Source organism: Zalophus californianus, chromosome 9 (assembly GCF_009762305.2).
Source record: "Zalophus californianus isolate mZalCal1 chromosome 9, mZalCal1.pri.v2, whole genome shotgun sequence".
In the NCBI taxonomy this organism is placed as follows: Eukaryota; Metazoa; Chordata; class Mammalia; order Carnivora; family Otariidae; genus Zalophus; species Zalophus californianus.
In genome coordinates, this window is record NC_045603.1 from 92,166,392 (window position 1) to 92,193,980 (window position 27,589).

The window sequence follows — 27,589 nt, forward strand, 5'->3', positions numbered from 1 at the left end:
AGTGTCCAAAGAGACGCAAGGAACGCAGGGCCTTCCTGGAACTCTGGAGAGCTTTGTGTTCACCTAGGAGGAAATGCAAGAGTCAAGCAGAAGGTCAAGGCTCCGGTTGGTGAGCTGGATTTTAAGGCAAGCCTCCAGCTATAGAGGGGATTGTAGAGAAATCGAGGAAGCTCTAGCTATGCAGTCGGGGTCGGCATGGCTGACCCTGCTGATCAGCAAGGCTGAAGGATGACTGACTGATGGAGAGCTTTGTTCGCCTGATTATACATCATTTTACCTATTATCACTGGGTATTTTAGCTTTCTGGGCTCCTATCTACTTGTGGGAAATGCACTTCTTTTTGTCACTTGAATGACAGCCAGGTGTATGCCCATTTTACCAGTGCAAAAATCCATCCTTGGTGCCATTCTGTAAGCACTAGGAGGTTGAGAACACAAGCAATTGGCAAAAATATGAGTTTGGTATGGTCTTGGGGAACAGAAATACTTTACTGCTGCTCACATTCTGATTTCACATACCAGCCTCTCTCTTTAGTTTTAAGAAGTCACTTAACCTCTTGCTCTTGGTTTGTCCATTTACAAACTGGGTGTTTAATACATGCCTACCTTGCAAAGGTTTTGTGAAAATTAGTTAGGTAAAGGTTAGAAAGTAGTTGGAAGATGGAGCTCTGATATTATTAAGTTAGGTAATTATACTGTGCTCACCTAAAATTCCCTTAGCAGACTCAGATACAAAAGCTTCTTTATGCCCTACACCAAGCTAATAGGTGGCAAAATTGTTTTCTTTGCCTAGAGATGTTATATATATTGATTTTTGGGGTTAAACGTAAGTGTCTGTCCCCCCCTTTTTTTTTCTTTTTAAGAGAGATAGTGAGCATGAGTGGGGAGGGGCAGAGGGAGAGAGAGAGAGAGAGAGAGAGAGAGAGAATCTTAACCAGGCTCCACGCCCAGCACAGAGCCTGACACAGGGCTCCATCTCACCACCCGAGATCATGACCTGAGCTGAAATCAAGAATCGGATGTTCGACGGACTAAGCCACCCAGGCACCCCTGTCTTTGTCTCCTTTCATACTCATGCCCTTATCCCCTCTTATTTACTTACTTATTCCCTCTTCCTCTTTCATTTCTTTGCCTTCTCTTTCTAATGCCAGTTGAGCTATTTCATTGTTTGCCCAACTGACTTGGATTTGGGACAAAGGAGCTAATGGGCTTGTAGAGTCGGATGAAGGTGGATGTGGACTTCACCAGTCCTGGGGCCAAGTCCACAGCCACTCACACAGAGCCAATGTCACCATACATTTGAGGATGCAACATGGTTTTCCTTTCCATTTCAGAGGGAAGGTGCTACATAGATATAATCCCTGGTCACAGAAGAGGCTTCAGAGGTAAATACCTGGGGGCTTATTGGCCCAGAGAAGCGTTTATTGGCACTCTCACCTCTTCACGACTGCTCCAAAGAAATAAACTATATGAGATTCACAAACCCCCAGTCTTCGTTACTCACTTTGCATAATTATTACTTGTCCTGGATGTAAGTGTAAGTAAGACTGCAATAAATCCCCAAAGTGTTCTGAAAGCAGGTCACTTTGACTAAGAATTGAATTAGTCTTTTAGGAGTTTTGATTTCGTTTTCTTTTATTTTTTTCTGCTTCCATTCATGCTATCTCTTGCTGATCTTTTTGTAAGAGTTCTATTGAAATCTGTGCCTTATCCGCCCCCACCTTATGTATAGTTTTATATATTAGTTTTTGTACTAATAGAGAGCAAGCATTCCTTTTCTCCTCCATGACTATTTTTCTATACTTACCTATGAAAACATTTGAGAACATCAGTGATGGTTTATTTTTATAAAAATTCATTGAATTGCATATACACTTATAATGTATGTTCTTGTCTGTGTAAATGTTACTTGTTAACAAAAAGTTTTTAGGGCACTTGGGTGGCTCAGTTCGTTAAGCGACTGCCTTTGGCTCAGGTCATGATCCTGGAGTCCTGGGTTCGAGTCCTGCATCGGGGGGGGTCCCTGCTCAGCAGGGAGTCTGCTTCTCCCTCTGACCCTCCCCTCTCTCATGCTCTCTCTCTGTCTCTCTTTCTCTTTCTTTCTCTCAAATAAATAAAATCTTTAAAAAAATTCTCAAAAAAAAGCTTTTACAAAGTTACTTTTGTTATTAAAATTCTTATAACCTATTTTCTTCTTTATCCATGTTTTTGTTTCTTCTGTAACATTGAACATTTCTTCAAAAGCATTTCAGCTTGTTTTTGTAATTATTTTCCAGCTTGGAATGTTTTTCTGTGCTGGCATTTTGAGAGGATATATAGGGTAGTGATTAAGAACAGGGATGCCAGAAATAACTGCCTAACTTCATATCCCAGCTTCTCCATTTAGGAGCAGTGTAACTTGGGGTTACTTAATTTTAAAACGTATCACCAGAAGTATAACTAAAAAAGTGTAGCTTAAAAGTTATACTTAACTTTTGTACCCCTCAGTTTATTCATCTCTTAAATGGGCTAAAAATTGCATCTGCCTCAGGGTTTTGTGAAGATGAAGTGAATTATGACATATAAAGCGTTTGGAGCAAGTGTTTGGAGCATAATAAGTACTTACGTAGTAAGCACTACGTAAGTGTTCAGGAGTGAGGATTGATTCTGTGCGACTCTATCATGGTGCCATCATCATTCAGTGATCTACCATCATTCCCGAAATTAATCGGTTGAGAAGCACTGAAGGCCCTGGAACTGGCTTGGGTTGAGGAGGTTTATTACAGGGCAAGGATGATGGGCCTCAAGAGGACCCTGGGTGGGGTTGGGGGTGAGTATCAGACCCCCCGCTGGAACCAAGGCAGCTACTGGGCACGTCTCCTTCCCCTGCTGGCTGAAAAAACCATTGTTATCTTGTTTCTGCTTCTGTCTGTACCAATCTGCTGTTTCTCGTTGCCACCTGGCCCTTCCGGTGTCCTTGTCAGTGTTCCTCAGCTCAGAATCACTCACTCCAAGTCCTACCTCAGCCTGCTGGCCTGTTCAGCCTCAAAAGTCCATTGCCCGCAGCTAACCTGTTCAGCTTTTCTGAATGCAAATTGCAGTTCTCCATGGCTTTTCGAAGTAGAGTTCATCATGGGATGAGGTGATGTTGTAAGAGTTCTGCACAAGATGAACTGACCCAGGATGTGGGAAGAAACTCCAAAACTAACTTTTTCTCCCCATTCATGTGAGAATTTTCACTCTTTCTTCCTTCCAGTCTAATTCACTCTCTACTGTCTTGGTTAAGGGCCCATTACTGCCCCGTTCTGTTCGGTTCCATTAAAAAATGCCGATTGTGGCCATAGTTCGAGAAACACTGCTCTGAGGCTTGTGTGTACTGGTGGATTGGATTGGGGAGCCACTGTTTTTTTCTGCACTCCTCTGTTCAGCACGTCTCTACCTGCAGTGCACGAGTGTTACTTGGGGCACTTGTGAAAAATGCCGATCTTCCGAGTTTTATCTCAGAGATTCTGCATCACTTTTTCTGGGGTTAGGCCTGCATATCTGCAGATGTTGCCAAGTGCTCAAGTGTTTCTGAGGCAAGTTGCCTGCAGATCGTGTTTGGAGGAACACTGCATTTGATATGAGTTCTCTAATATAAACTATCTACTTTTTTCCCTCTGTGCATGAATACTCTTGTCTTTTGAACAAATTGTATTTCGAAAATCAGTTTCTGAGACTCTTGCTTAAACTTTAGGAAGTTTGGTGGATTCCTGTGAGAATATAAAAAGTCTAGTTAAGCTTTCCTTTAGATTTTGTTACCGGTGCTTCCCAGACTCCTTAGGAGGCAGCAGAATTTAGAGAGAGATTTCATCTTCATTTAGTTGACACTTAAGTCTTTTTTTTTTTTTTCTGCCCCTGATTACTCTTTTTCTGTGGTTTGGTATTTATCTTTCATTGTCTACCAGATTTTCTACAACTCGTAGTGCTGACCCTTGGAAATTGGTATAAAACACACAGAACTTACTTCCAAAATTGTCCCCCATTGCTGACTTCTTCCCCAAATGTTGGTGTAGAGGACAATTTTAATACAGTTTTAGACTCCCACCTTCTCCACATCTTATGGCATTTTACTCTTCACCAATTTCAGATCTATTACCTCCTCTCGAGCAATTTTTTTTTATGGCCCAATTATCTCCTACGTGAATAGCTGTAACCTCCTTGGGTGGCTGCTTACTTTCTATTATCCTTTTAGTCAGTCTCACAGACTCTGGCCAAAGTAACCCACCACAGGTGCTAATTTAAATGCACTTCTCCTTTCTCTCAAGTCTCTATGAGCAGCCAAGCTCATAGAAGGAATCTTGAAGCAAAGGTGGAAAAAATATTTTCAGTAAAACAAACCAACAACAAAAGTATAAAACCTGATTATATATACATATTCACAACTAAAAGATTTCATCAAACTAGAAATAGAAGGGACCTTCCTTAACCTGAAAAAAGACATCCACAAAAGCCCTACAAGTAATATCCTACTTAATGCTGAAAGACTAAATGCTCTACCTCTAAGATTAGGAACAAAACAAGATGTTCCCTGTACTTCTCCTGTGAAAAATTGTATTGGAGGTCCTAGCCAGTGTAATGAAAGTAGAAAAAGAGGTGAAAGGAAAAAAATAAAACTCTCTATTTGTGATCATTTATGTAGATGGTAGCAAAGAATATACAAAAAAAAAAACCAAAAAAACAAAAACAAACCACTACTAAAATGAATAAGGAAGCTTAGTGAGGTCACAGGGCACAATGTCAATATACAAAAATTAATTGTACTTATATATGCTATCAATAAACAATTAGGAATTGAAATATAAAAATAAATTTATGACATCAAAAACATATTCATACACAAATACTGAATCACTATGTTGTATACCTAAAACTAATGTTGTATGTCAATTATACCTCAAAAAAAGGAAAAGAAATCCCTAATTTCTTTTGGTTACTCTTCCTATAATCGTCTTTCAATCCAAAAAAAGAGAGATTTTTAGGGCTAAATTTTGTAAAATATCTGACTCAATAGTGAGATGTCAGTTCTCAAATTTTTGTATAGACCCAACACAAGCTCAATAGAAATCCCAGCAAGCTTTTTGTAGAAATTGACAGCTGATTCTAATATTTATACTGAAAAGCAAAAGAAGGCAGAACAATTTGAATAAAAGGATAACGTTGGAGGACATATATTGTTTGATTATAAGGCTTGCTACAAAGCAACAGTAATCAAGATAATGTCGTATTGTCATAAGAATAGACATAAAGATCAGCCAGGCTGAAGAGAGTTCAGAGTTGGACCCACACATATATAGTCAATTTATTTATATTTTTATTTTTTTAATTTTATTTTATAATGTTATGTTAATCACCATACATTACACCATTAGTTTTGGATGTAGTGTTCCATGATTCATTGTTTGTGCATAACACCCAGTGCTCCATGCAGAACGTGCCCTCTTTAATACCCATCACCGGGCTAACCCATACCCCCCAACCCCCTCCCCTCTAGAACCCTCAGTTTGTTTCTCAGAGTCCACAGTCTCTCATGGTTAGTCTCCCCCTCCGATTTCCCCCCCTTCATTTTTCCCTTCTTACCATCTTCTTTTTTTTTTTTTTTTAACATATGATGTATTATTTGTTTCCGAGGTACAGGCCTGTTTATTTTTGACCAAAAAAGAGAACCACATGCTATGTGAAAAATTAACTGAGAATGTATCACAGAACTATCACTATAAAATATGAAACTGAGGCACCTCTGTGGCTTAGTGGGTTAGGCATCTGCTTTCGGCTCAGGTCATGATCCCAGGGTCCTGGGATTGAGTCCCACTCAGCAGGGAGTCCGCTTCTCCCTCTTTCTCTGCCCCTCCCCCTCCACTTGTGCTCTGCCTCTCGCTCTCTCTAAATAAAATCTTTAAAAATATTTGTGTCTTTGGGAGAAAAATTTTTGTGTCTTTGGTTTAGGGAAAGATTACCTAGGTATACAAAGAGCGTTTTCTTTTCATAAAAGAAAAAATCGGTAAATTAGGCTCATTAACAATAAAAACTTCTGTTCTTTGAAAGGCATTGTTAAGGAAATGATAAAATAAGCCACAGAGTGGAATAAAATATGTACAAAATACATATATAAATATCGTGTGTCTAGAATATATAAAGAAACCTTACAACTCAACAGTAAGACAAACAACCCAATTAAAAAATGGGCAAAAGACACTTTACCAACATAGAGATACTGATGGCAAATAAGCACTTGAAAAGATCCTAATGTCATTAGCTGGTGGGAAATTCGTATCAAAACTGCAATGAGATACACTAACCATCCAGTAGGATGGATGAAGTTTGAAAAAAAGAAAAAAGGAAAGGAGAAGGAAGGAAGGAAGGAAGGAAGGAAGGAAGCCATAAGGCCAAGTGTTGGTAAAAATATGGAAGAACTGCTGGTGGGGATGCAAAATGGTATAGCCACTTTGGAAAAATCTGGCAATTTAAAAGTTAAAATTACTCTTATCGTATAGCTCAGCATTCCCATCCCCAGGTACCCTCTTAAGAGAAATGAAAACATGTGTTTCCAAGGAGAACTTCGTGTGAATGCTACAGCAGCTTTATTCATAATCATCAAAAGTGGAAACACCCTAAATGTCCATCAACAACGAATAGATAAACATATTGCAGTACATCCATACAAAACAGTATCACTTGCCAATTAAAAGGACAAAGTGCTGATCCTTGCAACAATATTGAGGAATCTCAAAAGCCATTATTTCAAGTGAAGGAGGTCAGATTTGAAAGGCTGCATAGAGTATGGTGGTTCCATGTACAGTATATTCTGGAAAAGACAAAATTATAGGGACAGCAATCAGATCAGTGGTTGCCAGGGGTGGGAGAGGGCAGAAGGGATTAATTGCAAGGAGGCACTGGGAACGTTTTGGGTGATGGTAATATTCTATGCCTGAATTATGATGGTGGTTACATACGGCATAGTTTGTCAAAACTTACAGAACTGTAGACCTGAAAGGGCAAAGTTTTTTTTTTTTTTTTTTGAAGACTTATTTATTTGGGACACCTAAGTGGCTCATCGGTTGAACATCTGACTCTTGGTTTTAGCCCAGGTCATGATCTCGGGGTCATGCGATTGATCCCTGACTGGGCTCTAGTAAATAAATCAATCTTAAAATTGAAAAAAGAGATTCATTTATTTATTGGAGAGAATCTCAAGCAGACTCCTTGGTGAGCTTGGAGCCCCACGAGGGGCTTGATCTCACTACCCTGAGATCATGACCTGAGCCAAAATCAGGAGTCAGATGCTTAACTGACTGAGCCACCCAGGCACCCCCTGAAAGGGCAAATTTTAATGTGTGCAACTTATACCTCAGTATAGTTGACCAAAAAAAAGTTTTATTAGTTAAAACTTACATGCTGGTGTATATATGAATGAATAATTTATTTGTCAGTACCATTTAGTAATACCGAACCTACACATTCGCATAGTACCTTTCAATTTGTAAGCTACATCCATACCTGTTTTCTTGGGTAAGTCTCACAACCCTGCGAAGTAGACATTGTTGTTCATGTTTTGGAGATGAGCTACTTCTCTGAGGTTCAGTGAGGCCAAGTGATGGGCTTAAGGTCACATAGTAAGTCATATTCGAATCCAGGGCTTTTCCCACTATTTCTCATTGCCTCTTAAAAAAAATAGACCATATTTGCCAATTTTGAAAAAAAAAATTGTTTGTCATTATGACTTACTTGGCTGTTCTTTCTTCTCCTGGATTAGCTAGGATTTCCTGCTTTGGTGCCTTATACTTATTCTCTGGTCCATACCAATCCCAGGGAGCTTCTTGATGTTTTTGCTCAGCCCCCTCCCTGCTCTCACACATCCCCCACCAGAGCTTGTCCATTTCCTCTGAAGTACAGATCTCCTGGGAAAATGCTCTTGATAAGCCACCCACTCTGTCCCCTTCCTCTTGGCAAATGTGACACATACTCTTTGTGTCATATATAACTAGTCAAGCTCTGCATTATTTCTTCATCTATCTCCTAGAGAAATTTGTGTAAGAGAGAGCCATGTTGACTCTCGAGGAGACAGATGGAAATTTGGAGAATTGGTGTGGGAATGAACAATCATATGACTCGTGGAAGAATGAGTGAATTTCAAGGCATGAATGATTAATTAGGTGCAAGGGTAAAGGCTTAGCAGCTCCTTTCATTAAACTCTGTGGAGCCCCAACTGGATCAGTTGTGTTCCTTCAGGCTATATTGCTGTATCTTTAAGTAGATTCTGAAGGGAAGAGGAGAATAGGAAAGATGTCAGGGTTTAAAGATAAAAAAACGTAGTTTTGCAAGTAGAAGAAAGGGATTCCAGTGGGGCTATTTTAATGTGGAGTGTGAGAAGAAGGAAAGGATGGTTGTATGAAAACATTAGGACATTGCATTAAGTGATGAAGGAAGAATTTGGTGCTAAAACTGAGGGCTTGACTTAGACCTGAGTATAAATTAGACAAAGAAAAAGGGACAAGGGCATGTGGAGAGCTGTGAAAACGTTTCAGACGTGTTAACCTTGAAGTGAGGCCCGTTACTAAACAGATGGATACACGTGTAAAACTAGACCTTTCTTTGTAGTTTAGGAATGAGTAAGATTTGAGTCAGAGGCTGGGTTGGGGAAGGGGACACCGGAGGGTCGTGGTAAAATTCTGGGTGGAAATGAAGCCCTCTAGAGAGACAAGGTGAGGAAGGAAGGAGTGGGCCAGATAAAGTAAGAGCAGAGCAAGAGGCCACCAGGGGTGAGCCGACCAAGGAGATGCAGAAAGGGCAGGCGACAGGAGGGATGGCGAAATGGGGAAGAAGCGAATGATAAATCTTGTCAACACAGCCAGGGACAAGTAGAACAGCAGAAAAAAGGAGGTGACTAGAATTGTTCACGCACACATGACTAGTGACTTGTGTCAAGGTAGTTTTAATCAAACGACGTGGATCAAAGGGTGAAGGCCCTGAGAAAGAACTGCAGAAAAGGAAATGTGAAGAAAAAGAGAAAATATTTGAGAAGGAAGGTGAGGAATGAGATGAAGAAGATGGAGTAGGAAAGACAGAAGGAGTGAAGCCGAGATAGTCTTTCTCACACGCGCACTCATTCATCAGCCACAGGGAGGCCGGAGAGAAGCCGAAAACTACACAAGGGCGGCCTGAAGATGAAGGGTTTCAGTGAGGCTGTGGGTTTCCTTGAGAGTTTCAGTGAGGCTGAAGGAGCAAGTGACCGGAACACACAGAAGAGCTGAGGAAGTAGCCTCAGGATGGAGATGAGGGGAAAGAGGAGTCTGGAGTCCAAGGACGGTCCGGGCAGTAGCCCTGGGTCGCCATATTTAGCTTTGCATCTACCGCAGAGAAGAGGACTGTTTCCATGAATACTCTTTCGATCAGAAACACTTCAGTGTATGGTATTTCATAAGTGCTCCGGTTTCTTAATCATCATGAAATTGGGGTCTTAACTGCTAACCGTGGCACTATTATGGGGAGGCCAACGAGGACTTTCGGTGCTGTAGTCAGCCAGCCCAGTTGATTTCCCAAACAGCTCTCCAAGGCAGCTGCAGTTTCTTTCGCCTTGGAAGTTGAGAATGAACTGGATGTAGTGATGGAGGTCTGTTCCTTCCCCTCCTGTTCTTGTATCTCCCCCCCCCTTTTTTTTTAATTTATTTGAGAGACAGCGAGAGAGAGAGAGAGAGAGAGAGAGAGCACAAGCAAGGGGAGGGGCAGAGGGAGACGCAGGCTCCCCGCAGAGCAGGGAGCCTGACGTGGGGCTCGATCCCAGGACCCTGGGATCATGACCTGAGCTGAAGGCAGACGCTTAACTGCTGAGCCACCCAGGCGCCCCTTGTATCTCCTTTTGTTGCCGCTCTGGCAGCAGGTGTCTAAGTGCCTTCGCTGACCACCCACCTTCCTCTGCGGATCTCTTCAGCTTTATCCCCAGCCTGCCCTTTCCATGGACTCTAGCTGCTGGCCAGGCCATGCTGTTGCTCAGCCCTGATGAGCTGGGGCCTCCCTGCTTTCCCACCTTATGTCCCCTCCTTTGGGTGCCTTCACTCAAGCCCGCGTCCTCCTCACCTTACATCCTCCCAGAGCTGCTTCCAGAGGAGTTGTCTTCGGGACTCAACCCCAGAGCAGTCTCTCTCTGCTCACTTTCGTGCCATGGGTCAGTCCAGGGCTGGGGGGCCGGGTGTGTCTTGTCTCCGTGCCCGAGAGCGTGTCCTTGTGGGCAGATGCCAGGGCTAGACTCCCTGGAACACCACACTGTGATTCACACAACGGGCCTCAACAAGGATTTGTTGATTCATTGGGTTTTTGAGGAGAAAGGGATAGGAGCTCTGGTGTGAAGTTGTAGATCAAGATTTTGCTCTCAAATTCTAATTTGCTCCAGTTTTATTGAGATGTAATGGAAGATAGCAGAACGATTCAACTTGCATGTATACCACAGAAGCCTCTGTAATCTCATATATCACAATCTGATTTAAAATTGGAAAGTCAGAGATACCCCGAGTGCACACCTTGTATCTGGACATACAGATCTCTGCCCGTGGATTCCAGCATGGCTCGTAATGGAGTTGAGTCAGGGAGGAGCTCTGTTTGGCTTCCGAGGGGCATGGGAAGGAGTGCAGGCCGTGCCAATTGTCCCTGCCCTGCCATTTCCATGGTGATGGCGGACACGGTAATTCAGGCCTGATGTACATGCTGTTCCAACAGTATAAAAATGCCAGGTTCAGAGACAGTGGCTATGTGCTTTTTCAAAACAATATAGAATTTGAAGGGTGACCAAATTGCGACTATATTATTATGGTTACAGCAACGATTCACAGACATCTTCTCATTCTTCCACTTTAATTTCTGCATATTAAGAAAAAAATGCCAAGTGAACTGTCACATATTGACTTGAAGTATCACCTTTGTGTTTTCTTGTGTTGCTGTATTTCTTGGTTTATACTTTGGCTCATAATTTGTCAGGGAAAATTGATTCTAAAATCCAATTTTTTTCTTGCTGCAGATTCCAACCAAATCAAAGAGAAAAAGAAAAAGGAAGTTAGGGTTTCATTAACAAGTCTGTTTCTTCAGCAGTGTGAAGTCCCATTTAATGACCACATTTTCCTTCATGAAAATGCTCTGCCTTTCTCTGGACTGTGCTTTGTAGTCATTCTGATAATTGTTTCGTGTGCTTTTCTGATTCCCGATTTTTTTTTTTTTTTACATTCCTCACTTTCAAAATGTTCACTTCTGAAGGCTGTTTTCTTGAAATAGTCGACAGATGTTCATCCATTCTTTGCAGAGGGCTAGGCACTTCCACAGCTTTGCTGCTTCTGATGCTGCTAACCAGAACCTGAGGATAAGCAGGAAGCTTGATCAAGAGAGGCAGTACTTTATTCTAGGGGTGGGTGGTGGTGGTCGAATTCAGGTCCCGCTTTTGCTATTTTGAAACTCAGAGAGGCACCTAGGCGTTCTTGTGGAATGCAGGAGGAATCTGTGTTATTTATGATTAGAGCAGGAAACAGATGACACCTTGAATCGGTTTAGTTTGAAGTGAGTTTGGAAAAAGGACTGTTTACCAAGGTGTGGATGGTGCACAGAAACTACGAGAAGTAGTACAGTATCCCAGAGCTAGATGCAACTTGGTGTAGTTCCCACCACCTGTAGTCAGTCCCAGAAGAGGAAAATGGGAGCAATTTCTGGAATCTGCAGGGGGTGCTGTGTGAAGAGAGCCATGTGGAGAGGGTCATTTTATGGAAGCTGTGACCTTTAGTCAAGTGATACAGCCAACCCACAGTGGACCCTCAGGGAGGGAAGCATGAACCGTAAATGCCCTAATTCTGGTCGTCTTGTCCCCGTAGGGCTCCTGCGTGTGCTCTCTATTGGTAAAACCAAACCAAACTAGAAGCCAGAGGATGAGGAAGCGCATCGATGTGCTTCACATAGGTCTGTCTCCCAGGGCTCAGAGCAGAGCAATTGAGCTTGAGGGGAAAATGGACGATTGGGGGATTTACAAATTTTTAAAGCCAGAAGAGACTTTAAGAACAACCAGTCCATCTTCCTTGACAAAGAAATAGAGCCACAGAGCGGTTGAGTAATTCTTTCTCAGTCACGTGACTGGTTGGTGGCAGAATTGTTACCGAGCCTGAGATTTGGTGATCCTCAGTTCTGTGTCCCTTCTACTCATCATACTTACAGAGTAATTTGAGAGGAAGGGGAAGAGAGGAAGGAAGGGCAAGGGAAATTAGAGTCATGTTTCAACTTAGGATTAATTCTCTGAGTAGATGCTCAATTCCACATGTGTTGTTAGAGGGATTTAAACGAGGTCAGAGCTCAGTTATAATTGGTTGTGTGCTTAACAGATATGTGTATGGAAGGCGGTAATAAAACTGGCATTTTATATTAAGGAATATATGAGTGCATCTGGAGTTGGCCTAATAGCCAGCCCACTCAAATTGTGTAGTTTTTGTTCCCTATTGATTCTGGCCCTGCTACTCTGCTCTTTGTGAAGTCTTTTATGGCCTTGGCATCTTGGTTTAAATCAAAGCTTGGCGTGAAGGCTGGATCATGTATAGCTGCCATCTTTCATCGGCAGAATCATCTTAGAACTCAGAGGCCAAGGGCAAGAGGACTAATTATGTACATATGCATAAATCACTCATATAGGCATTGATTCCCATAGATATGTACATATGCAAATAAACACTCAGGTATATAAGCAGTTATCAGCTAACAATATTGACCTAGGATTCCTATATGATATCTAGAAATTGGAAATGGTATTGATGTTTGTAGTATTTTCCTTCATGTTATAACCCTTGGGGAATGAAAGACCTAAAACAGTGCCTTCGTTTCTACGTCAGTATTGATGGAGACAGGCAATTCATTATTGGTATTCTTAGGTACTCATCCATTGGTTCATTCATGAATAGTCATCAATAAATGTTTATTGAGCACCTGCCATATGCCAGGCACTCTGCTAAGTACAAGAGATAGACAAGGAACACAGATGTAATCCTTGTTCTCACTTCATTAGGCTTTGCTAGAAAGGTGCCTTACTAACTAGAGTAAACCCAGAATTGGGTTTGCCTTTCCTATACTCCATGCAGGGAGTATCACTGTTGGTGAGTGAAGATGTGGATTCTAAGGATAAGAAATTAGTGTTTTGATGTAATTGAAGTTGTCATATTACTTTGCATAAAATTTGGTGGTGGTTTGCTGGCTGGAGGGGGAGAAGGGGGAAGTAAGTGCTGCCTGGTTCGAGGATTTAAAACCTACCTTAAATATTGTTTATATTGGATATCAGGTTATTGCTTATAGACTAGTTTTTAAAAAAAAACAATTTTAATAATATCATTTGACTTTCTAAATTAATGTACAGTAAAACTGACTTTTTTTTGGATATACAGGCCTGTGATTTTTAAAACACTTGTTTGGATTCATCACCACAATTAAGATACTAGAACTCCCTCTTGCTGCCCTTTTTTAGCCTCACCGTCCCCAAACCCTAATACGTTTTGACATATGACAACCATTGATATGTTCTCCATTGATGTAGTTTTTATCTTTTTGAGAATGTTATATACATGGAATTATGCCAGATACAACATTTTAAAACTGACTCTATTTAGTCACCATTTTGCCCTTGAGATTCACCCATGTTGCTGTGGGCCTCAATAGTTCTCTTCATCACTGGGTAATGTCCTATTATTTGTACCATATTTGATGTACCAATCCATTGAAAGATATTTAGATGGTTTCTAGTTTTGACAACTGTGAAAAGGTGTTCTCTATACAGTTGCATGCAGTGTTTTGTAGAGTAAAAGCTTTCAAGTTAGTTAGATAAATAGTTAGATAAATAAAAGGGAGTGCCAGTCTGTATGGTAAACTTGTTCAACATTATACGAATCATAAAAACAGTCTTCCAGAGTGAGTACACCATTTTCATAACCACCAGCAATGTATGAGAGTCCCACATACATTCTGAAACTTGCTAGCACTTGATATTGATGCTTGAGATATCACTCTGACATTCTCATAAGTGTGAGGTTAGACTAACGTTTTAAAACAACCCATTTCTAAGGTCAGTGGAAATTGTATGAAAGCTAGAGAGGGTGATGGGAGAGAGAGACTCCTTTCTAAGTAATCTGAGGCAAAAGAAACTCCTTATCTCCTTCTGAACAGAGTATATTCACATTCAATGAATAAATGTCAGGTACCTGCTCTTTGCTGGATGCTTTCAAGTAAATCGTTTAATATTCACAACAACTCTGTGAGGTGAGGACAATCATCCCTATTTTATAATGAAGAAAATGATGTCTGGGTAATTTAAGTTATTGCCTCCCCTCCCCACAAGGTGTCAAATCCAAATTTCAATTCTGGATCTCTTTGACTTCTAGATCTTTTTTCCTGCACTGTGTCAGTATCATTTTATTAGCAGTTATTATAGCAAAATTCACATTTACGGGATCCAAGGGACAGCTGTCTTAGAAAATTCTAAAGCATACATAATTAGATTTTAACAGGAAGGTAGGACATTCTTTCATTTTAGTACAGCCCTTAAGAAGTCAAAAATAATACCAAGAATTAAGTGCAGTTCTATGAAGCACTAGAAATGAACTCTATATGTATAGTGTCACTTAAAGCAAAGTTCCATGGGATTCGAACACACTTCTGTGGATGTAAATTTCAGTGGCAAATATCATTGGCTTGCTTTCTTCACTGTATCATAATACCCTTCTAACTAATATTTTGTTATATAATTTTTAAAGATTTATTTGAGAGAGAGAGAGCGAACACGAGTGTGTGAGCGGCAGGGAAGGGCAAAGGGAGAGGGAGAGAGAATCTCCAGCAGACTCCCCCATCTCCCGAGCGCGGAGCAAGACGGTGGGGCTGGATCCCATGACCCTGAGATCATGACTTGAGCTGAAGTCAAGAGCTGGATGTTCAACCAAATGCACCACCCAGGCGTCCCGTATATTTTGTTATTTTTGCAATTTCAGTGTATTGTTTCTTTCTGATCTCCCAGGCAGAATTAGGTGGCCTTCTATGGTGCACTGGGCGTGCTCTGTTATAGCTCTTGTCACATCGTACTTGTAATTTCCTGTCTTTTTGTCTGTTTTGGCCACGATACTGAAGGCTCCTTATAGATTGTATCACATTCAGTGTTACATCTCATTGTGTAGCACATTATCGGGCACATAGAAAACATTCAATAAACATTTGTCAAATCAGTCAGTCTTCACCGGAATCCTGTGGAAGCAGTGACGAGTCTCACGTTTTACAGATGAGGGAGCTGAGGGTCAGAGAGGTAAAGAAAACCGATCCAAGATTGCAGAGCAAGTTAGGAGTAAACGTAAATCACGTGTACTCAACTCCGCAGCTTTTCTTCTTTCCGGCACGACATAGCATGATTCTTGTTGTTGGGCTGGACTGGGGTTTACAGTAGAGGTTTTGTTGAGGGTTATAGTGGCTTGGAATATACTGAGGCAGCAGAGCAGGTCATCTTGGGGGACTTGGACATGGCCTTTTTCAACACCGAAATTTTAGATATATGTTAGCACAGTTGTTTCTCTGCATCTGAGAACACCAGTGTTTTCTCGGTAAGTGTCTATAGGTCTAGTCTCCCCGGCCCCATCCCTGGCTCATGACTGCCCTCCCGTTATCTTTCTTGGACCTCCTTCCCAGTTGAGATTTTCCTGCTGCGCTCTTCCTGTGCTTCTTTTTATCATCCGTCACCCATTTGCACTGCTCATCCCGCACCCCTTTAATAGTCAGTGACAAGCCAATAATTTTTATTAACACTTGAAAATGCTATTTTGCTGTTAAACCAATACATGCAATTGCCCTAATCGGCTGCCAAATGGTAGTAATCAGAATCAGGTTTCAAAACGTTTGGATTTCAGCAGGGCTGCCCACACTGTCCTTGGAGGCATATAAATTAATTATAATTAAGAACCATGTGCAGATGTTAGAAGAGAAACTTTGAACAATTTTGGTGTCTGATCCTGCAGAATATTAAAGGGGAAAAAAAAAGCCCATGAATGAACTGTTGCTGGTAAGAGTACAGAAAATCATCTACGTTTGTATTACACATTTCTATTAAAATGCACACATAGAAAGTGATTTATAATCCTTTATTAGTTATCTGTACAACCCTTGTGTTAAGAACTTGGGTGATAGTAGAAACAATCCTTCTGCTTTGTACAGAAAGCAGGAAAGAACAGCTCAGATCGAAAAGCCTGGATTTAGCCATTGGAAGTGTTGTAGGACAAGGAAGGTGCTCAGATGGGAGGTCAGCTTGGACCGAATAAGACCAAGAAGGCTCTTATTCAGCAGAAGTCCTAAGAAAGAAAATTTCTCTGCCAAGGAATTCAATGCCACATTAGCCCTTTGCGGTGATGAGGACGTCTTCTTGTAGGGGTTGAAGGGACTGGTGGTCTTTGGAAGGGCATTCTTGCCTGCATTGTGTAGGGAGGACTTAATGGTTCATCTGCCGCATCAAGGGTTTACCTGTATCTTTTCCTTCTCGTCTGTCTTGCTCTTCTCTGATTAAACACTTTCCCAGCAGCAATTTAACTAAGTCCCTGTTTTCTTTGATTTTCTATATTTGTTGTGGCTACAGTATGTTGAAACAGATTTGGGCGTTGGTTCCGCACAAGAGTGTCTTTAGATAAGTAAATATGTTAACAGGACCAGGGAGCACTGTTTATTGCCCTGCCGGTCACTACATTAGAAATGGAGTCATTTTGCTCACAGGATGTCTAGGTAGAATTCTTTCATCACTGGTTTCATGAGCACAGAGTCTCAGCACCTGCCCCCACCTCCCAAACTACCAGGATTTCTTACTGTGTTCCTTTCCGAAGAAAGAGCAGGGGCAATAGAGTTCAGAAGCTCTAAGAGTGTAATGGCTGATGGTAATAGTGTGAGACTGAGGGGAACAACACTGCAGAGGGAGTAACAATGCAGAGAGAAGTTTTCGCTTCTCAGTCAACCGAAATCAAAGATTTGTGCCTTTTATGTTATTTCTACAGATTCAGATGATGTTTAGTTGATATTTAGCAGACCCTAAATGCATTTGGAGGATTGAAATTGGGTTTACAAGTGCCCTGAATATATAGAGGGCATTGTAATTCATTTGCTAGAAATAGATATTAGCTTTGTATTTCAGAATGGCATTAGATAGTACATGTTTGACATCTGTGATACTCACACTTTCTGCGTCAGATGGTTGGTGAACGCATTTATTGCCTAAGCTAAGCATTCTGAGTCAAAAGTACCTTTTTGGTTCAGCATTTTCTCTGCTCCTTTAAATTTGAATTTAGGAAATAAAACTCAAAATTGACTTGGAACTTAAATTTAATTTATGTTAATTAAAATTTTTATTTTGGAGCTCTTCTGCAGAGTTGAGTTAATCATACTTCTCAGTTCATGGCACACTTTTATTATTGGCTCAGATAAGGACGTCCTGCTTAATTAATTAGTTCTTTCCGTACCTTTATCTTCCATATACATTTTAGAATAAGTTAATAAAATTCCTTAAAAAATCCTACTGTTATTTTGATGGGATTGACTTGAAGTTATAGATTAATTCGGGAGAAAATAGAACTCTGTAATATTGTGATCACATCCATGAATGAGGTATATGATTACATTGTTCAAGCCTTTTTTCATACCCTTTAATATAGTTTCAAATGTTCTCTGCAGAGGTCTTATGTATTCTTTGTTAATTCCTAAATAATTTAGAGTTGCTTTTGCTGTTACGACTACCATATTTTCTAGTTGGTTAAAAGAGAGCTATTGTTGTTTGCTAAGAGTATTGTTTATCTAGCAATCACACCCTACCCATGTTAAAAATAATAGTTTTTAAATTCTGTTGGAGTTCCTGTGTAAATAATCATCATATCTTCATAAAATGCTAGTTTTTTTTTTTTCCTTTCCTTCCCATTCTTCAAAACTTTTGTTTTCAGGGTGCCCGGGTGGCTCGGTTGGTTTCGGCTGGGGTCATGATCTTGGAGTCATGAGATCGAGCCCCGGGTTGGGCTCCGCGCGCAATGGGGAATCTGCTTGAGAGTCTCTCTCTCCCTCTCCTTCTGCCCCTACCCCACACACTCTCTCTCTCCTTCTCTCTAAAATCAATAAATCTTAAAAAAAAAAAACCTTTTGTTTTCTTGACTTCTTTTAGTACCAGAATTTCCAGTAGTAGTGATAGCTAGCACTAACCTTGCCTTTTTCTGAATGCCAAAACGAATGTGATCAAACGTCTTTAGTATATTCTTGTACCAGGTAAAGACTGATGATCTTCTTCATTTCCTATTATCAAAGAATTTTTTAAAAACATACACTAACATTTATATCATAAATAAGTGTTTCCCTTAATCAAATGTGTTTCCATCATTTTTTTTTTGAGATATTCATGTAAATATTTCCCTTAATCCATTAAGGTGGTAAATTATTTTGATTTATGTTCTGAAGTTAAGCCATCCTTACATTCCTGGTGTAAACCACACTTGATTATGATTATTATTATTTTTAAAATATACTATTTTTTTGTTTAGCTAATATTTTCTTTGGGATTTTTTTTTGTCTTTATGTTCATAAATGAAAGGGACCTATAATAATCTTTTCTTGTACTTTAATTACCTAGATTTAGAACTAAACTTCCCTTGTTTTTCTATTTTGTTCAACTCTCCACTTCTTACTTAGAAGTTTGGTATGCCTCTGGGCATCTGGGTGGCTCAGTCAGTTAAGCTTCCAACTTTTGATTTTGGCTCAGGTCATGATCTCAGTGTTGTGAGGTCAAGCCCCCAGTAAGGCTCCATGCTCAGCGTGTGGTGTATTTGGGATTCTCTCTCTCCCTCTCGACCCTGGCTCCTTTCCTTGCTCGCTCACTCTCTCTCTAAAATAAATAAATAAAATTGTAAAAAAAAAAAAGTGTGGTAGGCCTCATCTATAAAACCATGCATGCCTGTTTTGCTCTTATTTTGGCAAAGGTGGGGTGCATAGGTGGTGGACTGGTTTTGGTGAATTAGACCTGGGGGACTTTGATAACCATTTTATTTTTTTAATGGTTATTATTATATTTAAGTTTTCTATATTTTCTTGAAACTTGTTTTGCTTTTTTATTAGATATTTATACATTACGTTTAAAAGCAATTCATTTTCATAATATACTTTTATTATTTTAAAATTTCCATCATATAAATAATATATATGTACACACACACACACGTTGTTATTCTTCCCTTTTCCATTGTCAATTTAATTTACATTTTCTCTCTATTTTCCGTGATTGGTCTTGTCAGAACTTTGTCTGTGGTAGTCTTTTAAAGAATCAGCTTTTGGTTTTGTTTTTTCTTTTATTTAGCTTGTGTTTCATTAATTTATGCTTTTATCTTTATTATTTAATTTCTCCCTAAGGTTGACTCAGGTGATTATTAATTATTTTTCATTTTCTGTTTTATTGTAAATATTCTTAAAGTTATAAACTTCTCTGTAAACTGTTTTAGTTGTGCACTAGAAATTTTGATATTTAATGTTTCCATTGTTACTCTGTTCAAAGAGTTTTTTAGTTTCTTTTAATCTTTCCCTTCACTTTAGAGTTACTTGGTAATTTTAAAAAAGTGTTTGGATATGTGATTTTTTTTAGTTATCTTTAAAAGTTCACTTGTAATTTAGTCACATTATAGAAAAATGGCCATTGTTTCATGTTGATTCTTTGGAATTTATTGAGGCAGTTTTGTAAATTTAATAATTTCCATGTACTTCGAAAGAATATGTATTCTCTATTGTACATGTATATCTGGATCTCTGAACTAGTACAGGCTTATTACTCAGGCTTTGTTTTTGTTTTTTCTTTTTGAGAGAGAGAGAGAGGTGGGGGAGGGGCTGGGAGAGGGGCAGAAGGAGAGAGAGAGAGAGAGAATCTTAAGCAGACTCCGTGCCAAGGGGAGGGCCTGATTCAGGGTTTGATCTCACGACCCTGAGATCATGACCTGAGCCAAAAATCAAGAGTTGGATACCTAAGCAACTGAGCCACCCAGGCGCCCCTCCGGCTTTGTTTTATTTGATCATTTATGTCATTGCTTATATTTTGTCTGTTGGATTTATCTGTTTCTCCCCAGGTATTTTAGTTCATACTTCACACATGTTAAGCCTAGATGTTAAGATTCAGGTATGTTTATGATTATTGTAACTTCTTGGTACCAGTATGTGACATCTCTCATTGTCACTTTTAATGTTTTCACATATGGACTTTATTTTATCTTGATATTAAAATTTTGATAGATATCCCAACCTCCAAGAAGGTTATATTCATTTATACTTCACTTGACTTACACTGCATGAGACTCCTTGTTTCCCCACACTCTCTAATGTTAGGAATTTTAAGGCCTATTTTTATTGGTAGCTTGGGAAACTGGACCTGATGTATAGTTCTGGCACTTTTTTTTTTCTTTAAAGATTTTATTTATTTATTTGACAAAGAGATGGAGAGAGAGCACAAGCAGTGAGAGCAGCAGAGGGAGAAGGAGAAGCAGACTCCGCACCAAGCAGGGAGCCAGATGTGGGACTCGATCCCAGGACCCTGGGATCATGGCCTGAGCCGAAGGCAGACGCCCAACCGACTGAGCCACCTGGGTGTCCTAGTTCTGGCACTTTTAATCTTCATTTCTCTCACTGCATGTCATATTCTAATCACAGTCTCCTTAACTGGTTCACTCCAAACAGCATGGTCCTGACTGCATTATAGGATGGTGCTTGGAAAATTTGAGTTAATCATTTATTAAATCACATTTTATCCTTCCCGTTGGTGTTGCCCCAGGATCAGTTTTCTTTGAGGACAGGATTGGCTCAGATCCTCACTCAGATGTGTCTTCCCTTGGAGCCAGTGTGGGCCAAGTGTGGACTGGTTCCTGCTGTAGTGACCCTGTACCAGCTGGAGGCATGATGAACCTCAGCTGCTGTGGTCTTCTGCTTGCCGGACATCTGATGACCACTCAGCTTGTGCTTCAAGGAGGCAGAGGACCAGGAAGTGGGCAGTCATGTCTCCAATCCTGCCGCTTTGCTGTTGGTTCTGCTTGTGCACCCTGGTGCCCGAATTCTGGGCAGCATGGTCTGGGGGTGCCGAGCTCCCCTGATTGCCATTACTGACCTTGGCCTGAATGACTCTTGAATTCTGCTGCACTTGACTGGTAAGCCAAGTGCAGCCAAGTAAGCAAGCTGAGCTTGCTGCTAACCTGAAGCATGTTGTATCGGTCAGGGAGCTAATATGTCTTGCCCCCCATGACATTCCTCTTAATATTCCTCTCAGCCTTGGTCTGCCTTTCTCTTACCATCTCCCACATGCTGACTTTTTGCTTTCACAAATAGCTAGTCTCCTTGAACAACTTCTGTAGAAGCTTAAAGGTAACATCCTTTGCATCTATAGAGTACTTTATATTCTTCAAAGCACTTCCACATACATTCTGTCATTTGATCCTCATAAGAACTCTTTCAGGTATTTAGGTTGGGCATATATCCTGATTTCCCTGCCGAGGAAATGGTGACAGTGATTGGGCGACTTGTTCATCCTCAGGGACTTAGTTAATGCGGACCTGGTATCAAAATGCAATTGGGTTTTGGTTGGTGATTTTGTTCATTCATTCATTCATTTATTCATGTACTCATTTATTCATATACTCTTATTATATTGAGAGGTAGGAGAAAGGAAAGAGCAAGGGTTTGGGGGATAGACAAATTTTAATACCACCCCTTATTAGTTGCGTGAACTTTGTCATTTACTTATAACCTCTCAGAAGATCAGGTTCCTTCTTTATAATATAGGGAAGAATTATGACTTAAAATGTTTATATGTGATTTAATAATACAGGAAAATTACCTGGCAATAATAGAGTCTGGCATATGGTAAATTATAGGCAAAATGTTACTCTAAGTACATAATATGTAAAATAGGCTACTGTTATAGGTAAAAATGGTCAAATATTGACAATTTTATAATGGTAGAAACTCAGTGGCTTATATTTATGGAGTCTTTGCCTGTGGTATGTTAGGCCCCGCTAGATCCCAAGCATGCAAATAGAAATGAGAAGAGGTCTTCTTTATGTATATTTTCTCTTAGACTGTGGAGGGTAGAGCCTGTGCCTCTTGAATCCCCCACACCAAGAACAATGTTTGCCAGGGAGTAGGAGCTCCATAAATGCTGACTGAGCCTAAGAGCCCCTGCCTGCAAGGAGAATACCAACTAGTTAAGAGAGGCAGTCACATAATCATATGATTATAATAAGCAGGTATTTAGGTCGATACATGCAGGCTCTCGTGAGAGCCCAAAGGCAACAGTGCTCAGTTCTACCAAGGGAGAGTGAAGTCCAGGGGAGGGTTGGCGGCAAAGCTGCATCAAGCAGCCACATCAAGACTAACTGTGGTCTGTCTGTGGAAGGGAGCAAAAGCAATTAGCTTACCTTGGACAGCATGCTTTCTCTCAACTGACCCCCTACTAATGTGTGAAATTGAGTTTGTATTCAAAGCAGCTTCTCTGTTTGTCTCACGGCCCCTGTGTTGCTGGTATCTGCCTTAATGTATTGCTTTGTAAAGTGCTCTGCTCTATCCTGAGTATAAAAGAGACACTCTGTAAAACCAGATTCTATTCTTTGGGTGTCACAACTAGCCATTGCATAACAAAGTCTAATATATTGTATGAGAAGAAATAGAGGAACACAAGAGATAGTTTAAAAAGAGCAAATAAAACATCAAAGTGGGAGAGTGTAGTGTGCATTAAAGTTAATAAACTGTCATGGCAGGGTGGACCACTTTTCAACGTGAAGGAATCTGATTTAGGGACTTGTCAGTGTAGGATCAGAATCTCATTGGAATGAAGTTGGCCTCGGTTTTGCCAAATTTGAAATCTTTTGGTTCTTCCTGAGAGGCAGTCTCTGAAATTGAACAGATTATTCTTATAATTATTATTTTGCCAACAGCTCTTTGAGGTGCTCAACCTATCTGTCTTCCCCTGAATGTTCAGTGCTGCTCACCCCCATACAGCACCACTTTGCTTTAAGCTCCAGGATGGGGAACACAGGCCCTGGGCCTCTTGCTAGGTTGGATACAGTTCATCGGCCTGGGTTTCCAGGGCTCACAGAGACCAGAAGACTGTCAGGAGTGAACTGTGCTCAGGGTTGAACCACTGAGCTACTCGTCTTATTCATAAGCAATAGACAAGACGATCAATATAGCTCTCCTTCTTGGCAGTGTGGAAGAATGAGCACCACAGCGAGAGTTCCAAAGTGTTTTCTGCCAAGAACTGGATTGGATTTTGTGCTTCTTCAGCCACAAAATGTCCCCAGCCTCTCACTCCTGAATCCTTAATGCCCTTTGCAGTCAGTCTCTTCAGACTGAATGCTTCCTTATCTTTCTTTTCAATATCCTCATTGTTTTCTTTTTGTTAGTTGAACTCTCAAACTCTCAAAGTTTTTAAATCCCTATCTTACCTTTTCTTTCAGGCAAGTAAGAGATATTAAGTAGCACTTTCATCCTTGATCTTTGTAGAAGAATGAAAATCCCTGCCTCTGATTTTGGGTACAGTTTGTAGAATATTTCCTTGGAGAACAAAAATGCTATGTTTACATATTGGCACGCTGGTATTATAATATCACCCACCTTGGGAAAATTACATAACTGTTTTGAGCTTCATTTTCTCCATTTGAGAAATGGGGATAAAGGTGACTAATTTATAGGGTTTCTATGAGGACTGAAGAGATCGCATATAAGGAAATGCCTAACACAGTGCACAGAGTATAACAGGTGTGCCATAAATGATTATTTAAAACAAGTCAAAACAACATAAGCAGGATCAGTTCTATTGGAGAATGGCTAGAAATGTAAAGAGAAATGACCAAGCTCTGTAGGGAGCTGTGTCCTCAGTCTGGTGCATAGTGTAAGATTTAGGGGCATATGGGGAAGCAAAATGCAGGAGTGTGTTGTAGGTAAAAGGTGGTGAATTATGTGCAAACACGGAGTCAGTCATCTCAAGGAAGTCGTTGCTATAGGATGCCATGGAAAATTTTTCTAACGTGGCTCTAACATTACTACGGATATCAATAGTATTTGTCCACATCACCATACTTTGATATATAACAAATCACAATAAAACTATTCCTTATAGGGGTCTCTGGGTGGTGAGTCGGTTGGGCGTCTGACTCTTGTTCTCAGCTCAGGTCTTGATCTCACGGTCATGAATTTGAGCCTAATTAAAAACAAAAACCAAAAATCCTATTCCTTGTAACGACTGACAATGTGAGAGGCAGTGTGGTGTAGTGCAATGAAATGTAAATTGACCTAAAAACCAGAAGATCTGGATTCATGTCTGTTTCACTTAATTGGTTCACAGTGTTGGACTTCTTAGCTTCTTTGAGCCTTAGCTTTAATATCTATAAAAGGGGAATAATAATATCTTTCTTATTTTTTCCCCTGTTGGGTTATTGTCAAGATCAATTGAGATGTTTTTTAAAGTACTGTCTACATATTGGTTTATGGTGTTTTGTTGTTGTTGTTGTTGTTGTCCGGTAGTAGTAAAAGTCAGTTACTAAAAGAGTTGCTGAAGAATTTTTCAGGCTCTTGTCCTCTTTGAGGTGAGCACAAAGTAAAGGGGCTTATGTTTCTTTAGCTCCCTATAGGTGGCCTATCCAGACCATGTTTTGTTCCTAGCCTCTGCTGAGTCCATTTTGCAGTTCATTTGCCTGGTCTCTGCCATTCCCTTGGCCCGAGAGCGATTCAAGGCTGGGTTGTGGCAGAAGTGCCAGGGATCACACAGCACCAGAGGGACCACCCCTTGGCATGACTGCCTGGACCACTTGCATCCTCTGTTCCTCCTTTGCCTCTGTTTGCCGTTGATGGCCATAGCAATAGCTTTTATTGTCTTGCTTAAGGATTCCTGATGTTTTTGAAAGTTTCGTTTTCTTTCTCCCATTCTGATGAGCAGACACGAGGGATCAGGGACTAGGCTTGAAGATAGACGTTGGGCTGATGATCAGTGAAAGGAGATAAGGCCCTTGACTTGCAGTATCCAGCCCCTTCAAAGATAGGTCATGCAGTAGAGTCATAATTTAACCACTCTCTCTTTGTGTTTTCAGGGAGTCGACGAGTTGAAGATGAAGCCCAGAGCAGAGTGCTGTTCTCCCAAGTTCTGGTTGGTGTTGGCTGTCCTGGCCGTGTCAGGCAGCAGAGCTCGTTCTCAGAAGAGCCCCCCCAGCATTGGCATTGCTGTCATCCTCGTGGGCACTTCCGACGAGGTGGCCATCAAGGATGCCCACGAGAAAGATGATTTCCACCATCTCTCCGTGGTACCCCGTGTGGAGTTGGTAGCCATGAATGAGACTGACCCAAAGAGCATCATCACCCGCATCTGTGATCTCATGTCTGACCGGAAGATCCAGGGCGTGGTGTTTGCTGATGACACAGATCAGGAGGCCATTGCCCAGATCCTTGACTTCATTTCAGCCCAGACTCTCACTCCCATCCTGGGCATCCACGGAGGCTCCTCAATGATAATGGCAGATAAGGTAAAGGAGGGCTACAGGGAGGAGAACTTGGGGGTGGGCGTGGTTTGTATTGAGAACTGAATGACACATGTGTTTTTATGTAAAACTGGATGATGAAAGATGGAAAGTAACCAGAATGCTCTGAGTAAGTAGATGGATCAGGGATCAGTCCCTTCCTTTGGAGATGAAGGGGAGGAAAAGGTACAGGTATTCAGAGCGCCTATAGTCTTGAACAGGTGTGTGTGTCCATTTGTTTGTAAATGGATTCACTAAAATGACTAAGAGATGTTGAAGCTTATAGTTCCTGTGATACATTCTCTTCAAATATGTGTGTGCATAGCTCCTTTAAACCTTTAAAGTAAGGCGTGCTATATTCTTTTTTGGAAACACATATTCTACTCCCCCCGCCCCATGCCAGCTTCAAGACTATAAAAAGAAAAAATCCCTTGAGGCAGATTATTTGTCTCCTTGCAGATACAAATGTCATAGGGAAGTACTTACTGCTAAGGTGTCTGTGCGTGTCACACGGGGATCTACACATTGGAATGGATTTTAATCCATGGAACCAGTAGCAGCTGCATTTTCTCCACGCTTAGATTTGAAGGCAATGGTTCTTAACCTTGGTTGCACATTGGATCACTTGAGGAGCTTTCAACACTCCTGATGCCTGGGTCCCATGCCCAGAGATTCTGATTGTTGGCCTGCAGTGCAGCCTGGACGGCTGGCTTCTTGAAAGCTTCCCACATGAATCTAGTATGTGATTAAAGTTGAGCACTGCAGCTTTATGGCCTCAAAGAAATCGTAGACTTCTACGTTAACGTGAGGTTAACTGTTCTCTGACAAGCTAATTAGCATCTGACAGTGATGCTTATTCTCTAGTTGCAGAAGGTGTTTTGTTTGTGGTTCTGTTTTGTTTTTCCATTTTTTACTTATTCAGAGCTTTCTTTCTCCTTGCTTTATTGATTATTGCTCATTGCTTAGGTACAGCGCTTCTCACATAGGCGTTGTCCTTTGCGGTTATTCATATCTTAGAATGATTCATTTCACCACAAGTGCAGGATTTATTGCCTCTCATCACTTTGGATTTTTTAAATGGTCTCTATCTTTGCTTTGTCATCTTCTACTTCTTACCATCACTTTCAAAACTGTCTGTAGTTCTGTACTTAAAGGACGTGCGGTGGGGCCACTGATGTCTGTAAACACCTCAAAAGCTAGCACTGACAGCACGCGTGCTCCTTGGCCAGTTGAGAACCACTACAGTGCGGGGGTTTAGCAGGCTCAGGTAACCGTGTGCGACCACTACCGCCATCTGTCGGCAGCAGGCAGAGATGACTCTTCTGTTTGGGAGCTTCCTTTATTCAGTCTAGGAAAGGTCAAGTTGAAGTACTCAATGAAGGGACCGCGGGTTGCATATGAGGAAGGTATTCTTCCATTGATCTGGGCACAGGTAAAGATATTAAAAAACAAATTATGGCACTAGAAGCCAATGCTGAGGGAGGTGGGATAAACTGAAGCAGAATGGAAAATATAGACCAACTGTGACAAACCCCTTGAGCTTTTGCTTCAGGTAGGTTTTTTTTTTTTTAACATCATTGTCCTTAGCTGATTATGCTCTATTTTAGCAGTGGTATTTTGAGGGCACAATGTTGTACTGAAAGAAGGCCAAGATGGATGAGCCAAATTTTTGAATCATAAATAAGTGCATACTTGAGAGCATGACAGGTGAAAATAATTTTTTTTTTTTTGGTTATGCAGGCTATCGTGCAATATTTCAGCACTTCCACCCTCCTGCCCTTGTAGAAAAGGTCATTGGTTACGCTGGTTAGTTGTTTCTCTGTTGTGCCTCTTACAAACGCGTAATAACAATATAATCATATGAGGTAAGATGCAGCCCATGTTGAGAGATGGGCTCTTTTGTTCATTGATTTGTTCTAGGCGCTTTAGTGTTTCCCGTGTGCTCGAGCACATAGCACTTTGTATACATTGTCTGATTTGACACTCTTAACAACTCAGCGAGCTAAGTGATATTATTTATCTCCGTTTGACAGATGGGGA

General features: G+C 40.8%; 1 protein-coding gene across 1 annotated transcript in view; it reads left to right on the plus strand.

Moving 5' to 3' along the window:
- The window catches only part of GRIN2B (glutamate ionotropic receptor NMDA type subunit 2B), a 410,126-nt gene that overhangs the window by 98,967 nt on the left and 283,570 nt on the right, over positions 1 to 27,589 (plus strand). Inside the window, exon 3 of the mRNA XM_027593634.1 lies at positions 25,127 to 25,555. Within this exon, the coding sequence (XP_027449435.1) occupies positions 25,145 to 25,555 (411 nt within the window). The 5' untranslated portion in view covers positions 25,127 to 25,144. The remainder of the gene's footprint in view (positions 1 to 25,126; positions 25,556 to 27,589) is intronic.